Source organism: Alligator mississippiensis, chromosome 9 (genome assembly GCF_030867095.1).
Source record: "Alligator mississippiensis isolate rAllMis1 chromosome 9, rAllMis1, whole genome shotgun sequence".
In the NCBI taxonomy this organism is placed as follows: Eukaryota; Metazoa; Chordata; order Crocodylia; family Alligatoridae; genus Alligator; species Alligator mississippiensis.
The window spans coordinates 68,125,439-68,145,484 of NC_081832.1; the positions used below are offsets into that span (position 1 = coordinate 68,125,439).

Below are 20,046 nucleotides of genomic sequence, written 5' to 3' on the forward strand. Positions count from 1 at the left end.
CGCTGGGGTTTGAATCAGGCCCCAGGAATATTCATTAAGTGTGTCCAATGCAATCCAACAGCTCCCACTTATTGCTGCTCCTTTTGTTCTTCCACATTTTCAGATCCATATTTGGGTTGCATGAACTGTCCAAATGAAGTAAGGATTTATCCATGTGCGTTTAATTAATTATAAATCAAAGCACAGAATTACAGTGCAGGCTACAATTAATTTAATGACCTTAACAATTGTGATTGAGTCTTTGCACCTGGAATCCTTACTCAGGCAAAACTTCTGAGTATCTCATGTGAGGACAACAAGACTTTCCCTATGATGCTGAAATCCATCTTTGTGATCTGCTTATAGACATCTCTAATCATTTTATAATAAAATGTTGCTGAAGGTGGAAACTTAATACAGATCCCTCCTCCTTCAGTCCTGCAAATCCAGTATATAACTATTACTTTAGTGTAAATTCTTATTGGAGAACTGCTTTTATAACTCTTCTCTCCAAGAGATTCACTACATGAAGTCAACTTCTCCTTATTGTAAAATCCTTTATTTTCCTGATATTAGCATTTAAATTACTCGGCATAGTGTCACTAATAGTGCTGGAAATAAAGCAGCTCTGTTTGGCTGTTTTATTCTTGTTGAGATATCTTTCCTGAAACAAATAAGGGACAGGCCCTGCAAATACTTATGCACATGAGTAGCTTCATTCTATAGGTCTATCCTATTGAAAACAATAGTGTAGGACCAGACCCTGAAAAAGCAATTACAGAATTATATTGGAAGAGGATTTTGTGTTCTGTGCAGCAGCAGCGTTGCAAGTCCTTTTCATGGCTTTCGTGACACTATCTCTGATTCCATATCACATCAACTCATCGTCAATGTTCCTTCGGAAAAGAAACAGTAATGCGAAGCAGCAGCTTGCAATGGTTGGCTGCAGCGCTGTCATGTGTTATCTCCTGATCGAGCGTAAGGTGACGTGTGTCATCCCTGCACAGCGTGCTTTCTGCAGCATGATTAAATTCTAATGCTAAGTCACATTGATTTAAAGTGGTATTAGCCTAGCTTAACCAATGCACCCTGGGTGGATTTTTTCCCCTTCAGAATCTGGAGAACCCGTTGGTGCATATTTCCTAAGACTCAGCATGTTGAGCATTTCCAGATTTTCAAAAGTAGACACCTTTTTTACAGATGCACCCCAACTCACAGCAGGCTGGATTTTAGAAATCCTCAGCTCTTACAGCTACTGTTGATTTAAAATGTAGAGGAGGGTCTGTTGGTAGCTCTGAAAGTTAGTTTCTAATTACAGAGGGGCCCAAACATGCCTACACAGTGTCCCTGGAGAGATCAGGAAGGGACATTTTTTGAACCTGGCCTGCCTAGCCATGCCAAAAACGTGTCTCTGGAACCACTCTGGAATGTCCCCCCACAGCTGCTCCCAAATACGCTGAGGAGAGAGGTTTCAAGGACAATGAGGAGAATGCCCTTGGTGCAGTTTCACCACTTCTTTTTCCCATTTGCTGTGTATAAGCTGAAATGGGGGTGCGCCATGCTCAAGCATGTTGCTGCCTGAGAGAGCACATTTGAAAATCTTAACTTCAATGTGTAGATTAAGACTGGATGAAGAGCAAAGCTGTGATTTCCCAGTAATTTTACTGTTAAAATGGAGAATTTAATAATATCCCACAGTCAAATTATTTATGCTTCTAAGTAAGCATGACAATGCTTGGAAATTCCAAAACTGTCCCAAATGTTATTTTGTCCCCAATAATCATTCTGGCAAAAAATTAGCACAATAAAAGTACTATTTATTATTTTGGTTGTTCACCAGTTAGAAGGAAGAAACACATCCATGTGACTTACAGAACATAACATGGAACAAGCAAGCAGAGGATACTCGAAGAGAAGAGTCTGTAGACAATCCTGTGTTCATCCTAGTTCTCAGATGCTTATTAAATAACAGAACTGATGAAAACCAGAGCTGTAGCTTTAAATGCTTTTCCAAACAACAAAAGGGGCCTAATTCTTGATAGATACTATTTTAATTAGTAACTCAAATGGCTGCAGTGCAGATGCTTAAGGGCTATGGGTTGGGGTTTTTTTCTTTTTTAATTAGGGAATATAGCATGTTCCCTAGGCAAGGATCTTGCATGATGGACTAACCACATTAAAGCATGCTCCTTAACACATCTAGAGTAAAACCCAGGAGAAAGAGAGCGTACACCAAGAATCGATTTACTTCCTATTGAGAGACTCATACGATAGAAACTTTATCTGACAGGGTTGAAATCGGATTGGTATGATAAACGAATACAAAGGCTAATCCACTGCTATGATTGACCCTATAATTTTTGATTGATGTGACCTTGTAAGTCTCTTGTTTTCCTTGTGTTTTTCTAGCCTCCTCGACCAGAAGATCTATCAATTGTCTGTTTTACTAGTGGCACTACAGGTAACAGCATTTTAAATGTAGTACATTTATTACATTAGAGTAATCAAAAACATTCTTAATAACAGCTCAGTATGCATTAACTGTCATACTGATATGGCAGCGGGAGATATTTTATATATTTAAAAAAACAGTTATCTGTGTGTATGAAAATGTAACGTGCATATTACAAGTCTGATTAGACTGGAATGAAAATACAAATTTTGTTCTCTGGCATTCATCAGAATAGATATCTTGGCAATGTGATTTTACAATTGCAAAGAAATGTTCTGTCCATGCCTCCTTGGGCACTGCATTGTTTCTCATTTTGCAGTATATCTGTGGACCTATTGGTTGATTGTTTGTTTCTTTCTACAGATGTAAAAAATAGAGAACCTAACTGACACTTAATCCCTGAATGCATCATGACATAAAAACATTATAAACCATAACTTAAAGGCAAGCCAAAATACAAACGTGGATTCAATGCTTTTCCACAAGTGCTCTTCAAGCAACGGTCTGAAAACATATCATAATGTGCAGCATTGTCTACAGAGGAGGAGTACTTTCCAGAAATGTTCACTCTTTCTTAAGTACTGATCAAAGTACTGCTATTCTGTCCACATGCATCTGTTCTCAGGGTTGTCTGCCACTTTATATTATCCTCTAGCATCCTCAAAATGGCCTCCATTATGTTAGCCAGGTAGGAGTCATCTTTTGAAATTGAATTACTGTCTGATGGGACATCTGAGAAGGAAATTTCCTGTTTAATCAGCTTAGGAAGCAGTCTGTGCAAGAGACTGGCTGGTTAGCCTACCACCTACTGGGAAAGACTTGTATTGCAGAACAGGTAAATGGGCTCATTTATCAGTTCTAAGTACAGTACTTGATTTTTCTAAATCTTCCAAAAGGCAAATTTCCTGAATCATTTGTGTTTTGCTTTGAGAAACTGCCTGGGTTTTTCTGTGTCACCGAGAACACAAACCAGTGCATAGTAGAAAAGAAGGTTTTACCGTTCTATACAAATCGTGCAATGGGTATCCTTAAGAAGTAAAGACTGGCTGCAAGATAATATAAATACTTACTGGGGTGTGCTTTCCAAATATTGATGTACCACTGCAAAGTCAATATTATTTCATGGCCTTTGCTTACCCTTTAATGGCATCCATTGTACCTAAGAAAGGGGTCTTGTAGCCTAAAAGACCATTGGTAAAATAGCACACTATATCCAAGTAGAAAATCTGATTTTGCTGTGCTCTGAGTTGAGGATGTTGTAGATCCAGCTCATTCAGCTCCCATACAGGGGGCAAAAGTATTTTCCTTCTCAGCCGTAAGCCTCTGGGCAACTCAGGATCTACACCAGCCTTCTCCCTGTGAAGGTGTTCACAACTCCTTGGTCAGAAACAAAAAGGGCCTCCTTGGGCTGGTACAGCAACTGAAGGAAGAGCTATTACTGCTTTCTTGCTGAGAGAGCTCTCAAAGGCTACAATGGCAGAAGAATTAATCCGGGAATTGGCAGACAAGGTTTCTTGGGTGAATTTGATATCTTTTATTAGACCAACCCATATAGTTGGAGAATAGTTATTAAGCAGGTTTTCAGGTTCAAAAACCCTTCATCAGGCTAAGGAAGTTTCAGCAGTTGGTGTGTGCTCTTCCTGGATGGAATGAAAAGTAAAGAAGCCAAGAGGCCGGGAATTGGCAGCATTCTAGGTTTATGTGGGGTTTTAAAGTGTGAAGAAAATCTAGAGGAAATCATTCCTTTATGTCACTTACTGTTTTCAGATACTTTTTATGCCACATAGTGGTTTATTCTGGACAGAAGAGGAAAAGTAAACATGTGGAAAATGCCTATTGGTATTTGGGTAGGTTCAGACCTGAAGCTCTGCTGAAGAGTGTGACAGAAAAACACACACCTTAGATTATTGTATGCACAATCAAATGATCTGGGAGAATTACCCCAGGTTCATTTTCCTGGTAGAAAAACTTATCCTGAGACGCTGCGCAGACAAGGGGCCTCTGTTCATGCATCTCAGTGCGCGCTGCAGGCTCCCTTAGTTAGCCTGAAGACAGATGGCAGCAGCGCACAAAGCAGCCCTGATTGGCTGTCCCAGACTGCTCAAGGTCAGCCTGTGGAATGTGGTATTGTCAAGGTGGGGTGTTATGCTCCCTGCTCAGCTGAAACAGCAGAGTCCAACGAGTGACACACTTTTCCCGGGAAGGATGGGAGTGGAAGTACCCTGGGATGCTAGAGGACTGTGCTGTGGCTTCTCTCAGAAGAGAACATGTACAGACACAGAAACTCTCCTGACAGCGATTTAACCTTGGTTATTCCCAGGTTATTTTTCTCCTGGTACAACCATTTTTGCTCTGGGAGAAAAATCTTGAACATCTGTACACTCATGGTTTCTCATAGGGGAGGAGCAGCTCTCCCAGGAGAAACCGAATGTCTGTATGTATGTAGACTAAGAGGGCAAATGAAAGGCCTGTCTACAGAGTCCCTCTAAACTTGACATTTCAAACTGCTGGTCACCTTCAGCCCGAGCACTTCTAGAGGTCGTGGTCCACATCCTTATAACCCCCAAACCCATCACCTATGCATCTTGTGCCAGAATATCTGAGGTTTCCCTGCAGGGTTAATCTACCTGAGGATTTTACCTGGTGATGGTAATACTCCTGGGATTTTTAAGCATTAAGGTGGAAGTACCTGGCCCAAATTGGGCCGCAGGATAATATAGGTATAATAACATGTAATGACTGTTGAGACAGTGTCAAGCCTTTTTAAAAATGTATTTTTAGATAAAGCTTTAAAAATGCCTTCTGTGTCTTGAAACCACTATTTATAGAAACATCTAATTACTTTCATGTTTTTAGGTTTAAAAGCAACTTGTGGTTGTTTATTAATAAACTCAGGAGTTAATTTTTAATATGCTTTTTTGTCATTCGTAGGATCAGATGTGTCAAATTATCTTACAAAGGGATGAGAGGTGTTGATTCCAATATTTGGACTCATGTTAGAAAAGGGCCTCACTTCATTGTTGTATTTAGCATCACCATGAACCAGCTTGAGGCAGTGGCTGTTGCTAAAAACGAAAATGTGCATAGAACATCATTATGCAACTGTATATACTGATTTGCTCTGAAAACTGTCCTTCAATTTTTTAAGGACAAACCAGTGACTAATGTTCCAAAAAGTCTGTTTCCAACAGAGCACATTGGGGTTTCTTTGGAGGCAAATTGGATTCTTATGAGGTTTTCATGGTTCAGCAGCATGCACAAGTAACTCATGGATACCAGCTTTGTATAAGCAGCTATTTACAGCTGCTTACAAGTGACTATAGGTCACACCATTCGTGAAGCAGTGGAAGGGAATTTGAACAGATGCATTCAGTGATATCAATAAGATTCCTTTTGTGTATGTGAGAAGTATCAAACATGTTCCACACTGAAGCGGCACAGGAAAACTGTTATATTATAGTTACTAATTAATGGATTGGAATCAGTTGTCATTGCTGATATTCCTCAGTGTCTCAGTGGCTGTGCTATTCTGAAACTATTTTGAGCTGTTTATCTCTGTGAAGCAAATCCAAAAATAAGATACTTTCATGAATTTGTTGTTAATTTAAAAAAAAGATAAAATAAGTTGATATTATGAATAGCCCATGATTCCCTCCATAATGAGGGATACTACTGATATTTTATAGTCCTGATCCTGAAACAACACTGAATCAACACCAACACTTCAGTAATTATTGAATAAAGATTCTGAAAACTGGTGCTCTTCTCTGATATTTGCAATCACAAATTCTCAAGGATTTTGAACTCCGCTATGCTTCTAGAAAAGGGGTCAGCAACCCCTGGCACGTGTGCCGAGCACGGCATGCGAGGCCATTTTGCTCGGCACACCACTGCCAACCTGACTTCTAGGCAGCTGCTGCCAGTCACAAAGCCCGGGCTGCTCCCGGCAGGCAGCTGGGCGGTTGCAAGCCTTGCTGCAAGCAGAGCAGGCTCCATGGTTGACAGCAGCTACCCAGAGCCTGGGCCAGTTGCAGCCAGAAGGCTGCAAACATCTGCTCTGGGCTCTGGCATTAGCTCCATACTGGCAGGTGCACGCTTGCAGCTGAGCCCGCCTGACTCGCACCTACTCCGAGCCCAGCCCCAGCCCAGCCCCGCACCAGGACGAGGCTGGTGCTGCCCCTTGCCAGGAGCACCACAACATTTGAGGGCTTAGCTGTGCAGGGTGGGTGGGTGGTTGAGCTGATAGGCAGGCTCTGGGCCGGGGCCTCGGCCAGCTGCGCTGCAGCCTGGGGGCTGGCTCCCCGGGGAAGCACAGGCGCTCTGGCAGGACCAGGGCATTGTTGGGTCGGGCTTTGTCCAGTGGCCCAGGAGCCCGGTTCCGTGTGCCTGGACATCTGCTTCTGTGTGTCTATGTGTGCACACGTGTCTGGTTCTGTGCATCTGTGTGCGCACACATGTCTGGTTCTGGGTGTGTTCTAGTTCTCTGTGTTTGTGCACGTTGTTCTCTGTGCATGTGTGTGTGTCTGGTTCTCTCTCTGCTCTCCTTTTTCTTTCTCTGTCTCCTTTTTCTCTTATTTGTCTCTTTTTTTCTTTCTCATTGCAACATGCTCAACAAAAAAGGAATACACAACAACAAAGGCAACATTTATGATTATTAAATGTACTAATATGCAGTGTGTCCTGCTTACCCCTCCTGCCCCGCCCTCCCTCCGCCCTCATTTTGTTTTTCTGGCATGCCGGCAGTCTGGCACCTTCCAAGGTAGACGTTGTGGTTTTTTCGGCACTCCGGCCAAAAAACGTTACCTACCCCTGTTCTAGAATATCACACAAATAATGGTGGTTGGAGTAATTCTGGCAGATGTCCTGGATCATCTGAAAGTACAGTGAAAAACTTCAGAATTAGGTACTTTCAGAACTTAAACTTATTTATTCTAGGTGCCAGAAGATTTCTGGCAAGTTACTGGAAGAAAAATGCTTCACATAGTTGGGATGCATAATTTAGGAATACATATTAGTGAAGTAATGGAGACTGAAGAATTTCCAAAGGTTGTTTTGAAAATATCATAAAATATTTTCCAAAGGTTGTTTTGAAAATAAACAAATCTCTGGAAGACAGGGAAGTACTTCCTCTTAGATGGTATGAAATGGAAACTGGATGAATAGACTCATGACGTCAGGAAGAACTTGAGAATGCAATATTATGGGAGAACTTTTGGTAAGATAACTATAAATCACATAAGCAGTATGTGGATCTCCAGTGGACATCTGCAGTTTACTGTGGATCAGAGGATTCTTTTTAGGTCTAGATTCACATGACCATGAAGTTGTTGAGAGCCTACCTGATCCACTGGACCAGTTACTGGCACAAGAAGGGGCTGCCGTTTTCCTAACGGTGGATTATGAAATCAGATGAGAGCATGTTACAGCAGATAGTGAAACTTTTAGAACTATCTCCATGTCATATGCTTATTTGTGAGAGCTGGGGGTGCTATGTTTAGATACTTACTAAAATACTGTATGTGTTTGTTTTATTCCAATAAATATCTGAAGAAGTAAAAATTTTGTGTTCAGGAGTCATTTAATTATTTTATATGTTGGGTGAATTGAGTGTCTGAAATTAAGGAATAAAAACTAGATACCCTTATCCACAATCTTTTGTTAATTGATTTCAGTCCTACACTATTTCTGGCCAGTGATGGCACATAAAGCCAAAGTGAGTGGGGTTTTTCTGATATGGATGTTTGCCCAGATCGGTGGAGACTAGGATGGTATTGTTAGTCTGTGATTTTAGTAGGAACTCAAATTTACTTCTCTATTTAAAACTTGGCCAAATACATTAACCCCATAAACCATATAACCTTGACATCCCTCTGTCCCCCCACCCTGACACACTTGCGTGCGCACACACACACACACACACACACACACCCACACCCCTGGTTTTGAAGGACATAATATATTTATCCCTTGGTTAAATTCTGCCTGATTTATATCTTGGAGAGGCCCATTAATTTCAGTGGGATTGCACAAGGCGAGGTTTAATTCATGCTCCACCTGTTACATGACACAGCTCCATGTAGTCTGTTTAAAAAGGGAAGCCGTCTTTAAGAGCTAGTTTTACTCCCACAGTCTCAGGAACTACAATACTGTGGTTTTGTTGAAATAACACAATCCACATAAAATATCTTGTGGGGGGTAGGGGTGAGGAAATAGGGCCTAGTTCTGCCATCCTTACTTTAATTAACATTTTACTCCTTAGATAGGTCCTGGGGTGGTGATGAAGAGGGTTGGTGTTGAGTCACAAAGAACATATCCTAACCTGGCTGCTAACAACAAAAGGCTGGGCTGTCCCTTCTCTACTCCAGCTACTATTGTGCATTACATCTTTTTGCCTTGGGATAAAAGGGTTGCTAACAACTCAGAGGTGACATGTGTCACTGAGTAATCTCCATGTTTCTGTGATCACCAGAATTGCTATTGATGCAATTGTGAAATAGCTCACATTCATTTAGGAAAAGTAGTAACCACAGTATGAGTGGATCTTCCAAAGAAACTCCAAAGGTTAGGTACAATTGTTCTATAGGTAATTCTCAGCCAACATCTAGATGACTGCTCTCCTTGTGTCAAACGGTATTTTGAGTAGCTGTGAACTTACAAAGACTTATTCTAATACTTTTCCTTATGTACCTTTTCTAAATGGTCTCATTGATTGTGATAGCTTCTGCCACACATAATCCTATTAGAGAATGTTAAGCTGCTCTATAGAAGAAAACCTTTTATGAAAGCATGACTTGTTGTTTTACTATAACACTTTTTTATAAAAAAGTTGCAATTCATCCATAAATCTTTTGATTTGCTGGCTGATTCACAAAACCCCATCTAAAAGATTGACATTGAAGCTCTGCTGGTGGTGTGCTTTGCGTTTAAATTGAAATAATGTAACGTGCACGAATGTGTTTTAGTGCACAGAAACAATTCATTTGTGAAAATGACATATTTTTAAAGTTGGGAAGAGAAGCTGAAAAAATGTTAATAGTTCTGTGTCTTAGAAGCCTTTGGAAATTTCCTACAGAATTTTCTATTAAAGCTGTGTTTCTTTATCTTTATCTGTTTCCAGGGAACCCCAAAGGTGCTATGCTGACTCACGGGAATGTGGTGGCTGATTTTTCAGGCTTTTTGAAAGTGACAGAGGTGAATACCCTGACTTGGAGAGTATTGCTACCTGCTAAGTGTATTTCATTTTGAATTTGTGGGTTACTTTGAATTCATTCAAGATGGAGAAATATCCCCATGGATGTAGGAAGTGAAATATCACTTTAAGAGCTCAATCCATTGAAAAAGGAGCAAAACTAAGCTCTCAAAGGTGAATGATATTAGATCCTTCACAGTGCTGTATTTTGGCCCTGCCCCTGCAAGATGTTGAGTACTTTTGGGAAGTACCTTCTGCTCCTTTTAAATCAATTAATTCAACTTGCAGGCTGCCAGAACCCTGCTAATATTCTAATTGGTGCTTACTACTAAAGAAAAAGTACTGTACCGTATTCCAGCAATGCCCATGCCACAGGCCAATCCCCAGGGGAAAAATTGACAGCCTTTCCATTGTTTGTTTGATAGCATTGATTATGACTCCAATATATATATTATATGCTAACAACTGCCACCTATGAAATATATTCCAAAACTGGCCAGTAGTATTTAATTAAAAATACTTTGTTGCCTCCTGTATTTCACAAGTACAGTGTACTATGTAACATATGTTGAAAGTACAAACCTGCCCAGTTTTTATAGGTGTGATACACTTTGTATAGTGTATCAGGTTGCATTTGAAAACAATTATTTCTATATGGGAAATGGAACAGTTCTAGCGTGCTAAATTTAAATGAGTAAAATAATGTACTGGTGTGTACAGTACAGAAATCATTGACTATATATGTGAAATACCTTACCTGTAAGTAATAAACCACAGTGTTTTATCTTATTTAGGGCCAGTGCTTACAATATTATCGTATTATGTCCTGAGTCTTGCATGGAAATACTTGTGCATGTGATTGTGAGCGTTTCCATTAAACTCATATGCATAAGTGTTATAGCAAGATTGAGGCCTCAGTATTTTTCACTGCAAAATATTGATTAGATAATTCATTGTGTAAGCACTAAGGTCCAGATCCTTAGAGGTATTTATGCATTTAGTTCTTGTTGGTTTTAATGGGAGTTATGCATCCACAAGCCTTTGAGGATCTGGATTTAGGCTTGATCCTGGAAGCTCAAGTGCAGCTGACTTAAATGGAGTTAAGCAGTTTGCAGACTTGAGTTCTGTGGGTCTGATCTGCTGTTCATTGACGTCAGCACGATTCTTTTCACTGACCTCAAAGTGCACTGGATCAGTACCTAAGACTGATTCTGAATGGTTGCAGACTCAGGATTTTATCTGTCTCAGAATTGCTGGAAACAGTACGTGTGATATCCACTGCCAATTTATAGTATGTTTTCTTGCAATAAGGAAATTGCACAAAGTATGGAAGTGTTCAAAGGGGAAAATCATGAAATAAAATAAGGAACAAAGCAGTAAAATACCAGAGATTTGAAATCTGCAAATTTTGTACTATATCAATGAAACTTTGTGCAAGAATTGTTTTGTTCAGTGACTTTATAATGGCATTGTTTTTAAAAAATCAACTTAAATATGTTTTTCTAAAACTCTTTTGTCAAATATCAAGGAAAGACACTTTCACTGCATCCAAACATAATATTTTCATGTGTTCACCCTGGAAAAAAACGTAACCATATTGACCAAATATAAAACAAAGGCACAAACTATTTTTCCTTTTAGCAAAATTGGAAAAATGATGATTTTTCTCAGTAGTTGTTTTACACAGCTCTACTTATGTATCAGGTCAGTTTGAAGGAACATGTGGGTAAATTGGCAGGGCTTAAGATCTTAATCTGCTATATACAAGAGACTATTTGGGCTGTGAATAGATGAAAGAAGACACTGTAATACATGATCTATGCCATCAACTGACCTCAGTAGATGGTGTTAGAAACACAGGCTAAAAAGCAAGTCAACTTGAATAAGTCTTTCTATGGGATAGAAACTCCCCTGGTTATACCCTAGTCCATTATACTGTGCCATGGGTTGGCAGTTACACCAGAGCAATGGGACTGCCAGGTAGATGGTACTTTGTGTCACTAGAGCCTTATACCTTTATTGCACTGATATAAACTGCTGACCATGGTGCAGTGTAATGGATAATCAAGCATCACTTTTCATAATACTATGGAATCCCTATTTTATGTAAAGATGTTATTTTCCTTATTTTGTGCTTTTATGAGGCTAGAGCTTTTAGGCTAGATCAAGTCATCTAAGATGGGATTCAGTTGGGCTCAGGCAGTAAATGCCAAAATAGTGACCAAAAATTCCTCTGTTCAGTTGCTGCCTGATCCTGGAGGCACCTACATTTGCAGGACCTTTCTGTTTGCCCTGAAAGTTTTCTGGGCACCTGCAATTGAGCCCAGATCTTGTCTGATCTGAGGAGCTAGTTACCCAACACCTGTCCAGAAGCCAGAAACTCAGCAGAGAGGTGCCTGTATCCCTTGGGGGCCCTAATCCCATTGGTCTTTTAAGAGCATGCTTAACATATATTCATAGGGATAGGTCTTCTCTCAAAATATAGCTACACCAGAAGACAACTGGGGGTGGGAGGGGTGCTACTACTTCCACCTTTCATATAATAGCTGTCTAGGTAAAGTACTTGTACAGGAGGAAGGAGACCCAGATCCATTTCCCTTCTCAGCCTGAGGGGTTTAAACCCACAATGCTTATGCCCCAGGAGAGGGTCCTACCCCTCAGACTATAAGCGAGACTGGTAAAGGCTCCCTATGCCTCTTCAATTCATGTTAGGCTATTATGCAGAAAGGAAAGCAAGATACCTGTGGTCATGGAGGAAGTGCTAAAGGGGAGCGTGACCCTGTAGCGTAGTGATTAGAGAACCCACCTGAGTTCTGCTCCCTGCTCCCTGGAACGCTTCTGGATTTTATAATGGAGAAATAGACCTCCAGTTGAGGAGGGCCCTGAACGTGTTTCCTGCTTCCTGTGTAAGTCCCCAAACCAAAAGTCCATTACATAAAATGCAGTGACCACCTTCTCCCCCAACACCTCTTAAAAGAGAACAGTAAGCCCTGTTTAGACAAAATGTGTTGGAGTGAATGCCAGGCTCTAGATTCCTGGTGGATAGAGGAATCGGCCCGCAGCCCTCACTTAGGCTCTTTAGTGTTGGGGAGGGTGACATTTTAGGTACAGCTAGGGTCTCAGCATTTCCTATTGACTAGCATCAGCGTGCTGGCTGTTCTGAATCCCTTTTTGAGGTGCATAACTCTCCCCACGCATAGGGAGCTTAGGCACCTAACTCTGGGCTCCAGGTTATGGTGCCAACCATGTAGGTACAGGTACTCCTCACTTAATGTCGTCCTGGTTAATGTCATTATTATGTTGCTGATCTATTAGAGAACACACTCGTTTAAAGTTGAGCAATGTTCAATTATAACGTTGTTTGACCACTGCCTACTAGTAGGTAACTACTGTGACATAATTAGATTCACTCAACATCGTTTCACTTTAAGTCGCATTTTTCAAGAATGTAACTACAGTGTTAAACAAGGAGCAGCTATATCCATGTCCCTTACAGGACTTTGATAAATTTCAGCACAATTAAGGAAAATAAGGAGACAAAATCTTTGGATTATTTATATATCTATTTTTAATCATTTTTTTTCTCACTTCTCCCACTCTTGTGGGGCAGTGAGAAAGTCCATGCTGAAAATTAGGAGAAGCACTAACAAATAATGATTGCACTGGAATAATCCAATGTGCTATTCTAACTAAAATCAATCATTAACCTTCAGAAGACAAATTCTTTCCCTTTCAATCTAATGCTCTGACTCTTCAATTAGATCCACACAGGTGGAACTTTGTACACCCAGAGAGCTCCACTAACTTCAGTGGGGCCCACATTGGGCATAAAAGTTCACCTGTATGGACCCAACTGCAAGATCATTACTATAACTAAGGGAAAAGAACCCAAGTCTTTGTAGTATAAAACTTCTGATAACAGTTTTCTGCTTAATAGGTACCGTTTGTAAGCCCAATCTTCGAACTTAAGCACCCAGGCTAGGGGCCAGATGTCAGCTGTGTTAAGGTCACTCTACGCTAGCAGAATGGCACAAATTAACCTTAAATGCTGCCCAAGTGGGACAAGTGAAGGCTTCAGTGGGGTGTAGGAACACTGAGCTGTTGTACATTTGGGATAGCTGGGTTTCAAGCAAGCACCCCTTAGTTAGGGCTGGGTGATGTTCTTTAATATGAATAGTCAATTCTCTGAAAAATGCAGTTTCAAGTTCCTAAAAAATATTCATAAATTCAAATTAAATTTGGTGGCCAGTTTCAGCCAAAAGAAAAACAAAAGAAAAAGTCAAGATATTATAAATTCAAAGCTGAGCCTAATTTAATTGTAAAAGGATGAAAACACTGGCTACACAATGACAATTTTGGACTGAAACTGTCCAAAACTATTTTTTGTTTCAACCAAAAAGAATTTTTTGCATTTTCTTTTTCAGTGACTAAAGCCAACAACATTTTGTTTCTTGTTAAACCCCAAATAAATTATTTTTGGCTTCCAGCACCAAACTGAAAAATTAACTATTTGGACAAGACTGTGTCTGAGCCCTGGCTCAGGGACATTTTGGGTATGTCTACATTGCATACTTGGTGCTACTGGGTGTATCTACTCTTAAGCTTCCTCCGCCACCATAATCCAGCTCAGTTGACAGAGCTCTTAAGGTTGCCTATAGGACATAGTTCTGGAGTGGTTTTGCCACTGGTTTTCCAAGTTTGGCCTGTGCAAGCAAGAATGGATGGGCAGGGCATGCTTGAGAGTGGGTGTCTGCAGCAGCATTGAGGACATGGTGTAGAATACACCCTTTGTGACCAGCTGGGGAAGGACGCATTATTCCAGGGCCCAGAAAAGATGGGAAGCCAGAGCAGAACATGCTTTGCCAACCCCCAGGCGGTTCTCCTAGAAGCGTTCTAATAGAACTGCCTTATCGCATACTGGGAGTCAGCTTAGGCCATGGCCAACCGCAGTATGGAGGAAAGTGCAAAAGCGTTTCAGGATCCTTTGCCTCTTTCCATCTCAGCTGCACAGTGGGTGAGTAGAAGCATGTGTGTGAACTCGGCACAGCTGAGGATTCTGCCCATAATATTCAGATCCTGACTCTGGATGTTTCAACAGGCACTTGAGTGCCCAGAAAACCGTTTTTTTCTGAGAAAAATGATCACTCAAGAGTGCATATCTTGATTAAAACCTCTGTCTGAAAATTGGGCTCCTCCTCAGAATTAGCACCTGTTTACTATATGATTCGAATAAATCTAAATACACCTCCTGCAGCGGAGAGAGGTCTCCGTTGCTCTTTGTGTGCATCCTCATGCTCTTTAAGACTCCTACTAACATAGTTTCATTGATGTCATGGCCTAACGCTTCACTTTGTATGCTGCTCTCTTTCTCTCTTGATGATCTTTACCCTTTTGCACCTCTGGTGCCATTTTTCTTTTTATTGTTTTATGACTTTCTTGTTGTCTTCCTGTCAGTGTTTCTTTCCTTTCTGTCTCCCATGCCCTTCACCTGCAGAAAGTGATCTTTCCGAGACAGGACGATGTGCTCATCTCCTTCCTGCCTCTGGCTCACATGTTTGAAAGAGTTATACAGGTAAGAAACCTGTTTGAACTGACTGGGCCTTGTGGGGCTCCTTGTGTTTTCTTCCAGAGTCAGTGGTCTCCTACTTGTGAGGATGTACACATATCCTATTTGCCTTTAGCACACATGTTTGAGAGAATGGTACAGGTAAGGTCCTAGCCTCTGTGGAAGTTATCTTTTTCCACACAAAAAAATAAAAGAGTAACTGTAGCAAAATTACTGATGATATGCTGTGAAATGCAAATAGTTTGTACTCCAAAAGGTGTCATGGGCACAGCACCAAGGCTCCAATTCTGATCTCAGCTACACGAGACTCTCTGGAGTTGCCTTGGCTGATAGCAGTGTATATGACATCAGGATATTGCCATTGGTACATGTGCAACAATCATTACCTGCATGATTTTTGGCGGGGCAGGTCTTCAAAATATTATAGGATGAGTAATCATGGCAGTAGAAATAATTTTCTTTATCAGTTGAAATATTTTATTGCATAAATAAGCAGAGTTATGAACACTTGCAGAAACTTAAAGGCAGGAAATGTATTTGGCAGGCCAGCTTGTCATGTGCAATAACTAGAAGCTGTCATCTCTTGGAAATAATGGCAAGCAGAGCTGATAACTCATGGCAGCCCACAGAAGTGGCTTACTGGCTTTCCCAGTCAGACAGGTGATAGCTTGTGCTACAACCCCTGTGTTGTGCATGGGATCAGATTAGATGTTCACTATGATCAATCCTAGCCTAAACATCTGCATTACAAATTGGCTGCACAGTTTGGGTCTGGATTCATTTCTAATTTTAAACTTTCTCACAGTTCAGGGATGACTCAGGTTTGATCTGAGTCTATACTTTTTGTCACAATCCACGATTTTCCAAAGCCTTAGTAACATCTGTGTCAGACGTAAACTACTCACTGCTAAACTAGGAAATGTATACTTTAGAAATATGTGATTCATAAAGGATTTAAAGTCCAGAATAGCATGTAAATTACGCATAAATCTCATTTCCCAGGGCAGTTTGGTAACTATACAGCGATTTATGCGATGGCTTTCTTGTGTTATACAAATCAGATTTGCCAGGAGGTATTGTCAAAAATATTGAGGATTACAAAATCCTGTGACACAAGGAAACTAGAAACATTTGAAAGAACTCACAGGATGTTACTATATAAAAGAAGCATCTTCCTGTCAGTCATTAAGTAGCTAAGAGTAAACGGCACAACTGCCTCCAGTGCAAAACCTCCTTTATTAGACAAAGGTGTTCAAAAAGGCATACAAATCAATTTTTAAAAGATTCTTTTAACATTTATGTGGCAAATAGAATAGCGATTCTCTGATTTCAGGCACTTTTATGTGTTCTTCAAATGAATGCAAGCTCCTAAGATTAAATCTCCATATCCCACCTACTCAATTTTTTAAGTGCTCTGTCCATGACCACCTTTTCCCATATGGATTCTTAAATTTCTTCCTCCTTTGCCTGTGCATTATAGCTTGTGAATTAGACAGGGTGATATTCTTAAAACCATAACCTCATATTTATGAAATACATATAGTTTTAAAAGTCAATAATCTGTATATAGAGTTTCTCTGAGTACAGTTGAAAAAACAGAATGGAGGCATTCAGTTGCAAAGGGAATAGCACAAAAATCTCATAACTCTTTAAGGAACTTTTCTTTGTTTAAGCTATTTTGAGAGAGAGAAACTATGCCAAAATAATTGTATGCATTTCGTTTGAATTTTGAAAAACAGTGTTAGAGCACTTGACTAGGACTCAGGAGACCTGGGTTCTGCAACTGTCTGCCTGGAAAATTAGTTTTCCTCAGTTTCTTCACCTGTAAAAACGGGACCATGATACCCATCTCATTTGTGTAGTGTTTTGAGGTCCACTAATGAACAGCACTAGGTAGCATTCTTAGCTCAGAAAGATCATTGTAAAATACCATTCTGGGATTTCATCTTTACCTCTTGTCAGCCTAAACCAAAATTTGCCCTGTTTGCAAGTTAAAAGATGTTAGGTGAAATCCTGGTGCCTTTGAAGTTTTGTCATTGATTTCAGTGAGACTAGAGGGTTTCACTTATTATTCCAAAGACCCTGCACTGTAAACTCAGGAATCTAATAAAGATAAAAGCCATCATCCTTGCATGGTATGTAGCAAAGTAGTTCTACTGATGTCACTGAAATAATGCTAATATCTACTGGATGAAGATCTGCCCTCCTCCCCAATGTTTCCTTTCTGGCTGGTGCATCACCCCCGGTACTGAATAATTATGCAATTAGAATCTGGGTGACAGATTGCTGTAGGGTCCCAGACAGACTCCAGATCCTCTTCTAAAAATAGTATTGTCTCTACAGTCCTAAGAACAATAAAGAGTAGTGACGAAACCCTGTATTTTAGTTTGTCAGCTAACTAACTATGACTGATTATAGTACACAAACAGAACAGCTTTAAAGAGTATGCAAACAGTACTATTTTTATATACTTCTAAAACTGCAATTTAATTGTCCAGTGGCCATCTATGTACAATCTATACTTTGCAGAATACAGTGCATAGATCAAAGGCTGTTTAGGTCATATTCAAAATGAAACTATATAGGTCTAAAATGCTGTAGTCACTATGAAGATAAAACTCCCTTTGAAGAGGGAACTCCCCTCTCCATACACAGAATTAGTCCTGTATGTAACAACTCATAGAATAACATATTATTATGGGCCATCTGTTATCCATTTCACTTTTTAGTTAAAACAACAGAATTGCTAACTCTGGAAGGATCAGCTGTTTTCCTACTGGGAAACAACTTTTCCATAATGTTTCTTAAGATGTATTTCTTTATTATTAATAGGTTTTCACGCTATGAGCTGTTATGAGTAGATCTGGGACTTCTTTATCCCAGAGGTCAGGGCTGATCCAATATTCTGCATTAGGCCTTTCTCTAATTTAAAGAGAAAAAAGTCCAAACAGCCTTCCTGTATATTAGCATGACACAAGAGACATTTAAAGGATCCATCTGGATTTATTGAAAAAATAGTTCCTCCTATAAATATTATCTAATTAAATATTATGTTCAGCTAACAGCCAATAGCTATTCTTTTGAACCAGGGCAGTAATTCTGAATCACTCTGAGTGCTACTGATCCCAGGAGAATCACCTTAAGGTAGAAAAATACTCACTGGGACCTGACACCTACTCTCCCAGCTGCCAGAGCCAAGAGGCAAAGCAGACCTCTGGCTGATCTATGTGGCATCTGGTATAATTGGGAGCAGGCGTCTGGCTGATTTAGCCTATACAGGAGACTCAACCAAGCTACTTTTAGCTCAGTTTTAAGAGATAGTGCTCTTTGCTCCCCTGTTATTTCAGTAGCACAAACATTGTGTTTAGTACAGGAATCTAGGGGCATACATCCCATTCACTAACTTGGAGTTACATGACTGCACTGGCACTGACTGTAGGGCAAGATTTTCAAAGGCACGAATGAGACAGGTGTCCAACTCTTGATGATTTCCTATGGGAGCTGAGTACCTGACTGCCCTTTGTGTCTTGAAAAACTCCCATTGTGCCACCAAAAATCCATTAAATTCAGAAATATATAAAACTACTAACAACAGTGCTGCAGAGCTTTGAAAACACAGCAACATAGTATGTTACAGTGCTACACAGAGTAAGTGAAATGTTGAATTATCAAGATAAGCTCTAAATAGCCTTTATTGATTTCCAGTAATATTATTTTAAATGTATTCTAAAACCTATTCACAAAATTAAAAAAAAAAAAGCCTAAACAAAGACATTGTGTATGGTAACTTAGCCTGTGTAGAGTTCCATGTTGCAGTAGCTAGACTACTACTGATACTGCAGCCACAGAAGCCTGCTTGGGTATAGATATTAGGGGTGTGCAAAGCGGGCTGTATTTAATTCAGATTCAGCCTGATTTGGGGAACAGTGATTCGATTTGTTGATTTGGATCACTGTCCCAATTCGATTCGGCCAAATTCAAATCTGAATATTCGATTCTGATTCGGAGAATCAGTGGTTCGGCCATAGACACAGCTTTACATGTTTTTTCTACTTACCTCGAGGTACCAGGCACGGCTTGTGAATGCTGCAAGGGTGGGGCAGATGGAGTGTCCCACAGGAGCGTGGGGGGTCTGCTGCTGAGCATGAGGGAGACTCCCCTGCCCCCCCAACTTGGTGATCGACCACAGGGGGACCCCGGGTGCCCCCCCAGACCCAGGAAGCACCAGTTGCTGAGCTGGGGGGTGGGGTGGGGGTCCCCTCCACACTCCCCGGCAGACCCTGAAGTGGACTGGAAGTGCTGCTGGTCCACTTCTGGGTCTGCCACCGAGCACGCTGGGAACCCCACCATGCTCCTATGGGATGCTCCATCTGCCCCGCCATCTCAGCATTCAGGAGCCGCCTGCTACCTTGAGGTGTGTAGAAAAAACATATAAAGCTGTGTGTATGTCCAAATCATTGAATCTCTCTGAATCTCTCCAACTTAATTTGGAGAGATTAAAGGGTCCCCTGATTCGATTTGGAGATTTGGCTGTCAAATTGGGCCGAATCTCCACCGAATCAAATCAGTGACCGAAGCTTCGCACAGCCCTAATAGCTATGTCCATAGTGTGTGCTGTGATTATTTTCCCTGCCGGTTCTTTGCTTGAGATTTGCAAGCATCCGGGGGATCTTCAAGGCTTTACATTGCACCCAGAAATGGGAACTTTTTTGAAGTCTGGAAAGTTGGAAACTGGTTTAACATTTGCCTCATAATTCAGTATCTCCATAGTCCTCCTGGCTTCTGTGAGCCAGAAGAGTGCATGACCTGATGGCGGGAATAAAACCTGGGTCCTTTACTTTGTCCAAACTGTCATGTTTT

General features: G+C 40.7%; 1 protein-coding gene across 4 annotated transcripts in view; it reads left to right on the forward strand.

The window, feature by feature from the left end:
- ACSL6 (acyl-CoA synthetase long chain family member 6) overlaps nucleotides 1-20,046 on the forward strand; it is a 120,145-nt gene that overhangs the window by 80,453 nt on the left and 19,646 nt on the right. For 3 of the 4 annotated variants that reach the window (XM_059712851.1, XM_019478637.2, XM_019478641.2), the window contains 3 exons: nucleotides 2,389-2,440; nucleotides 9,549-9,622; nucleotides 15,250-15,327. In XM_059712851.1, coding sequence (XP_059568834.1) covers nucleotides 2,389-2,440; nucleotides 9,549-9,622; nucleotides 15,250-15,327 — 204 coding nt within the window. Of the gene's footprint in view, nucleotides 1-2,388; nucleotides 2,441-9,548; nucleotides 9,623-15,114; nucleotides 15,193-15,249; nucleotides 15,328-20,046 lie in introns of all 4 variants that reach the window. The other variant, XM_059712852.1, reaches the window with a different exon arrangement.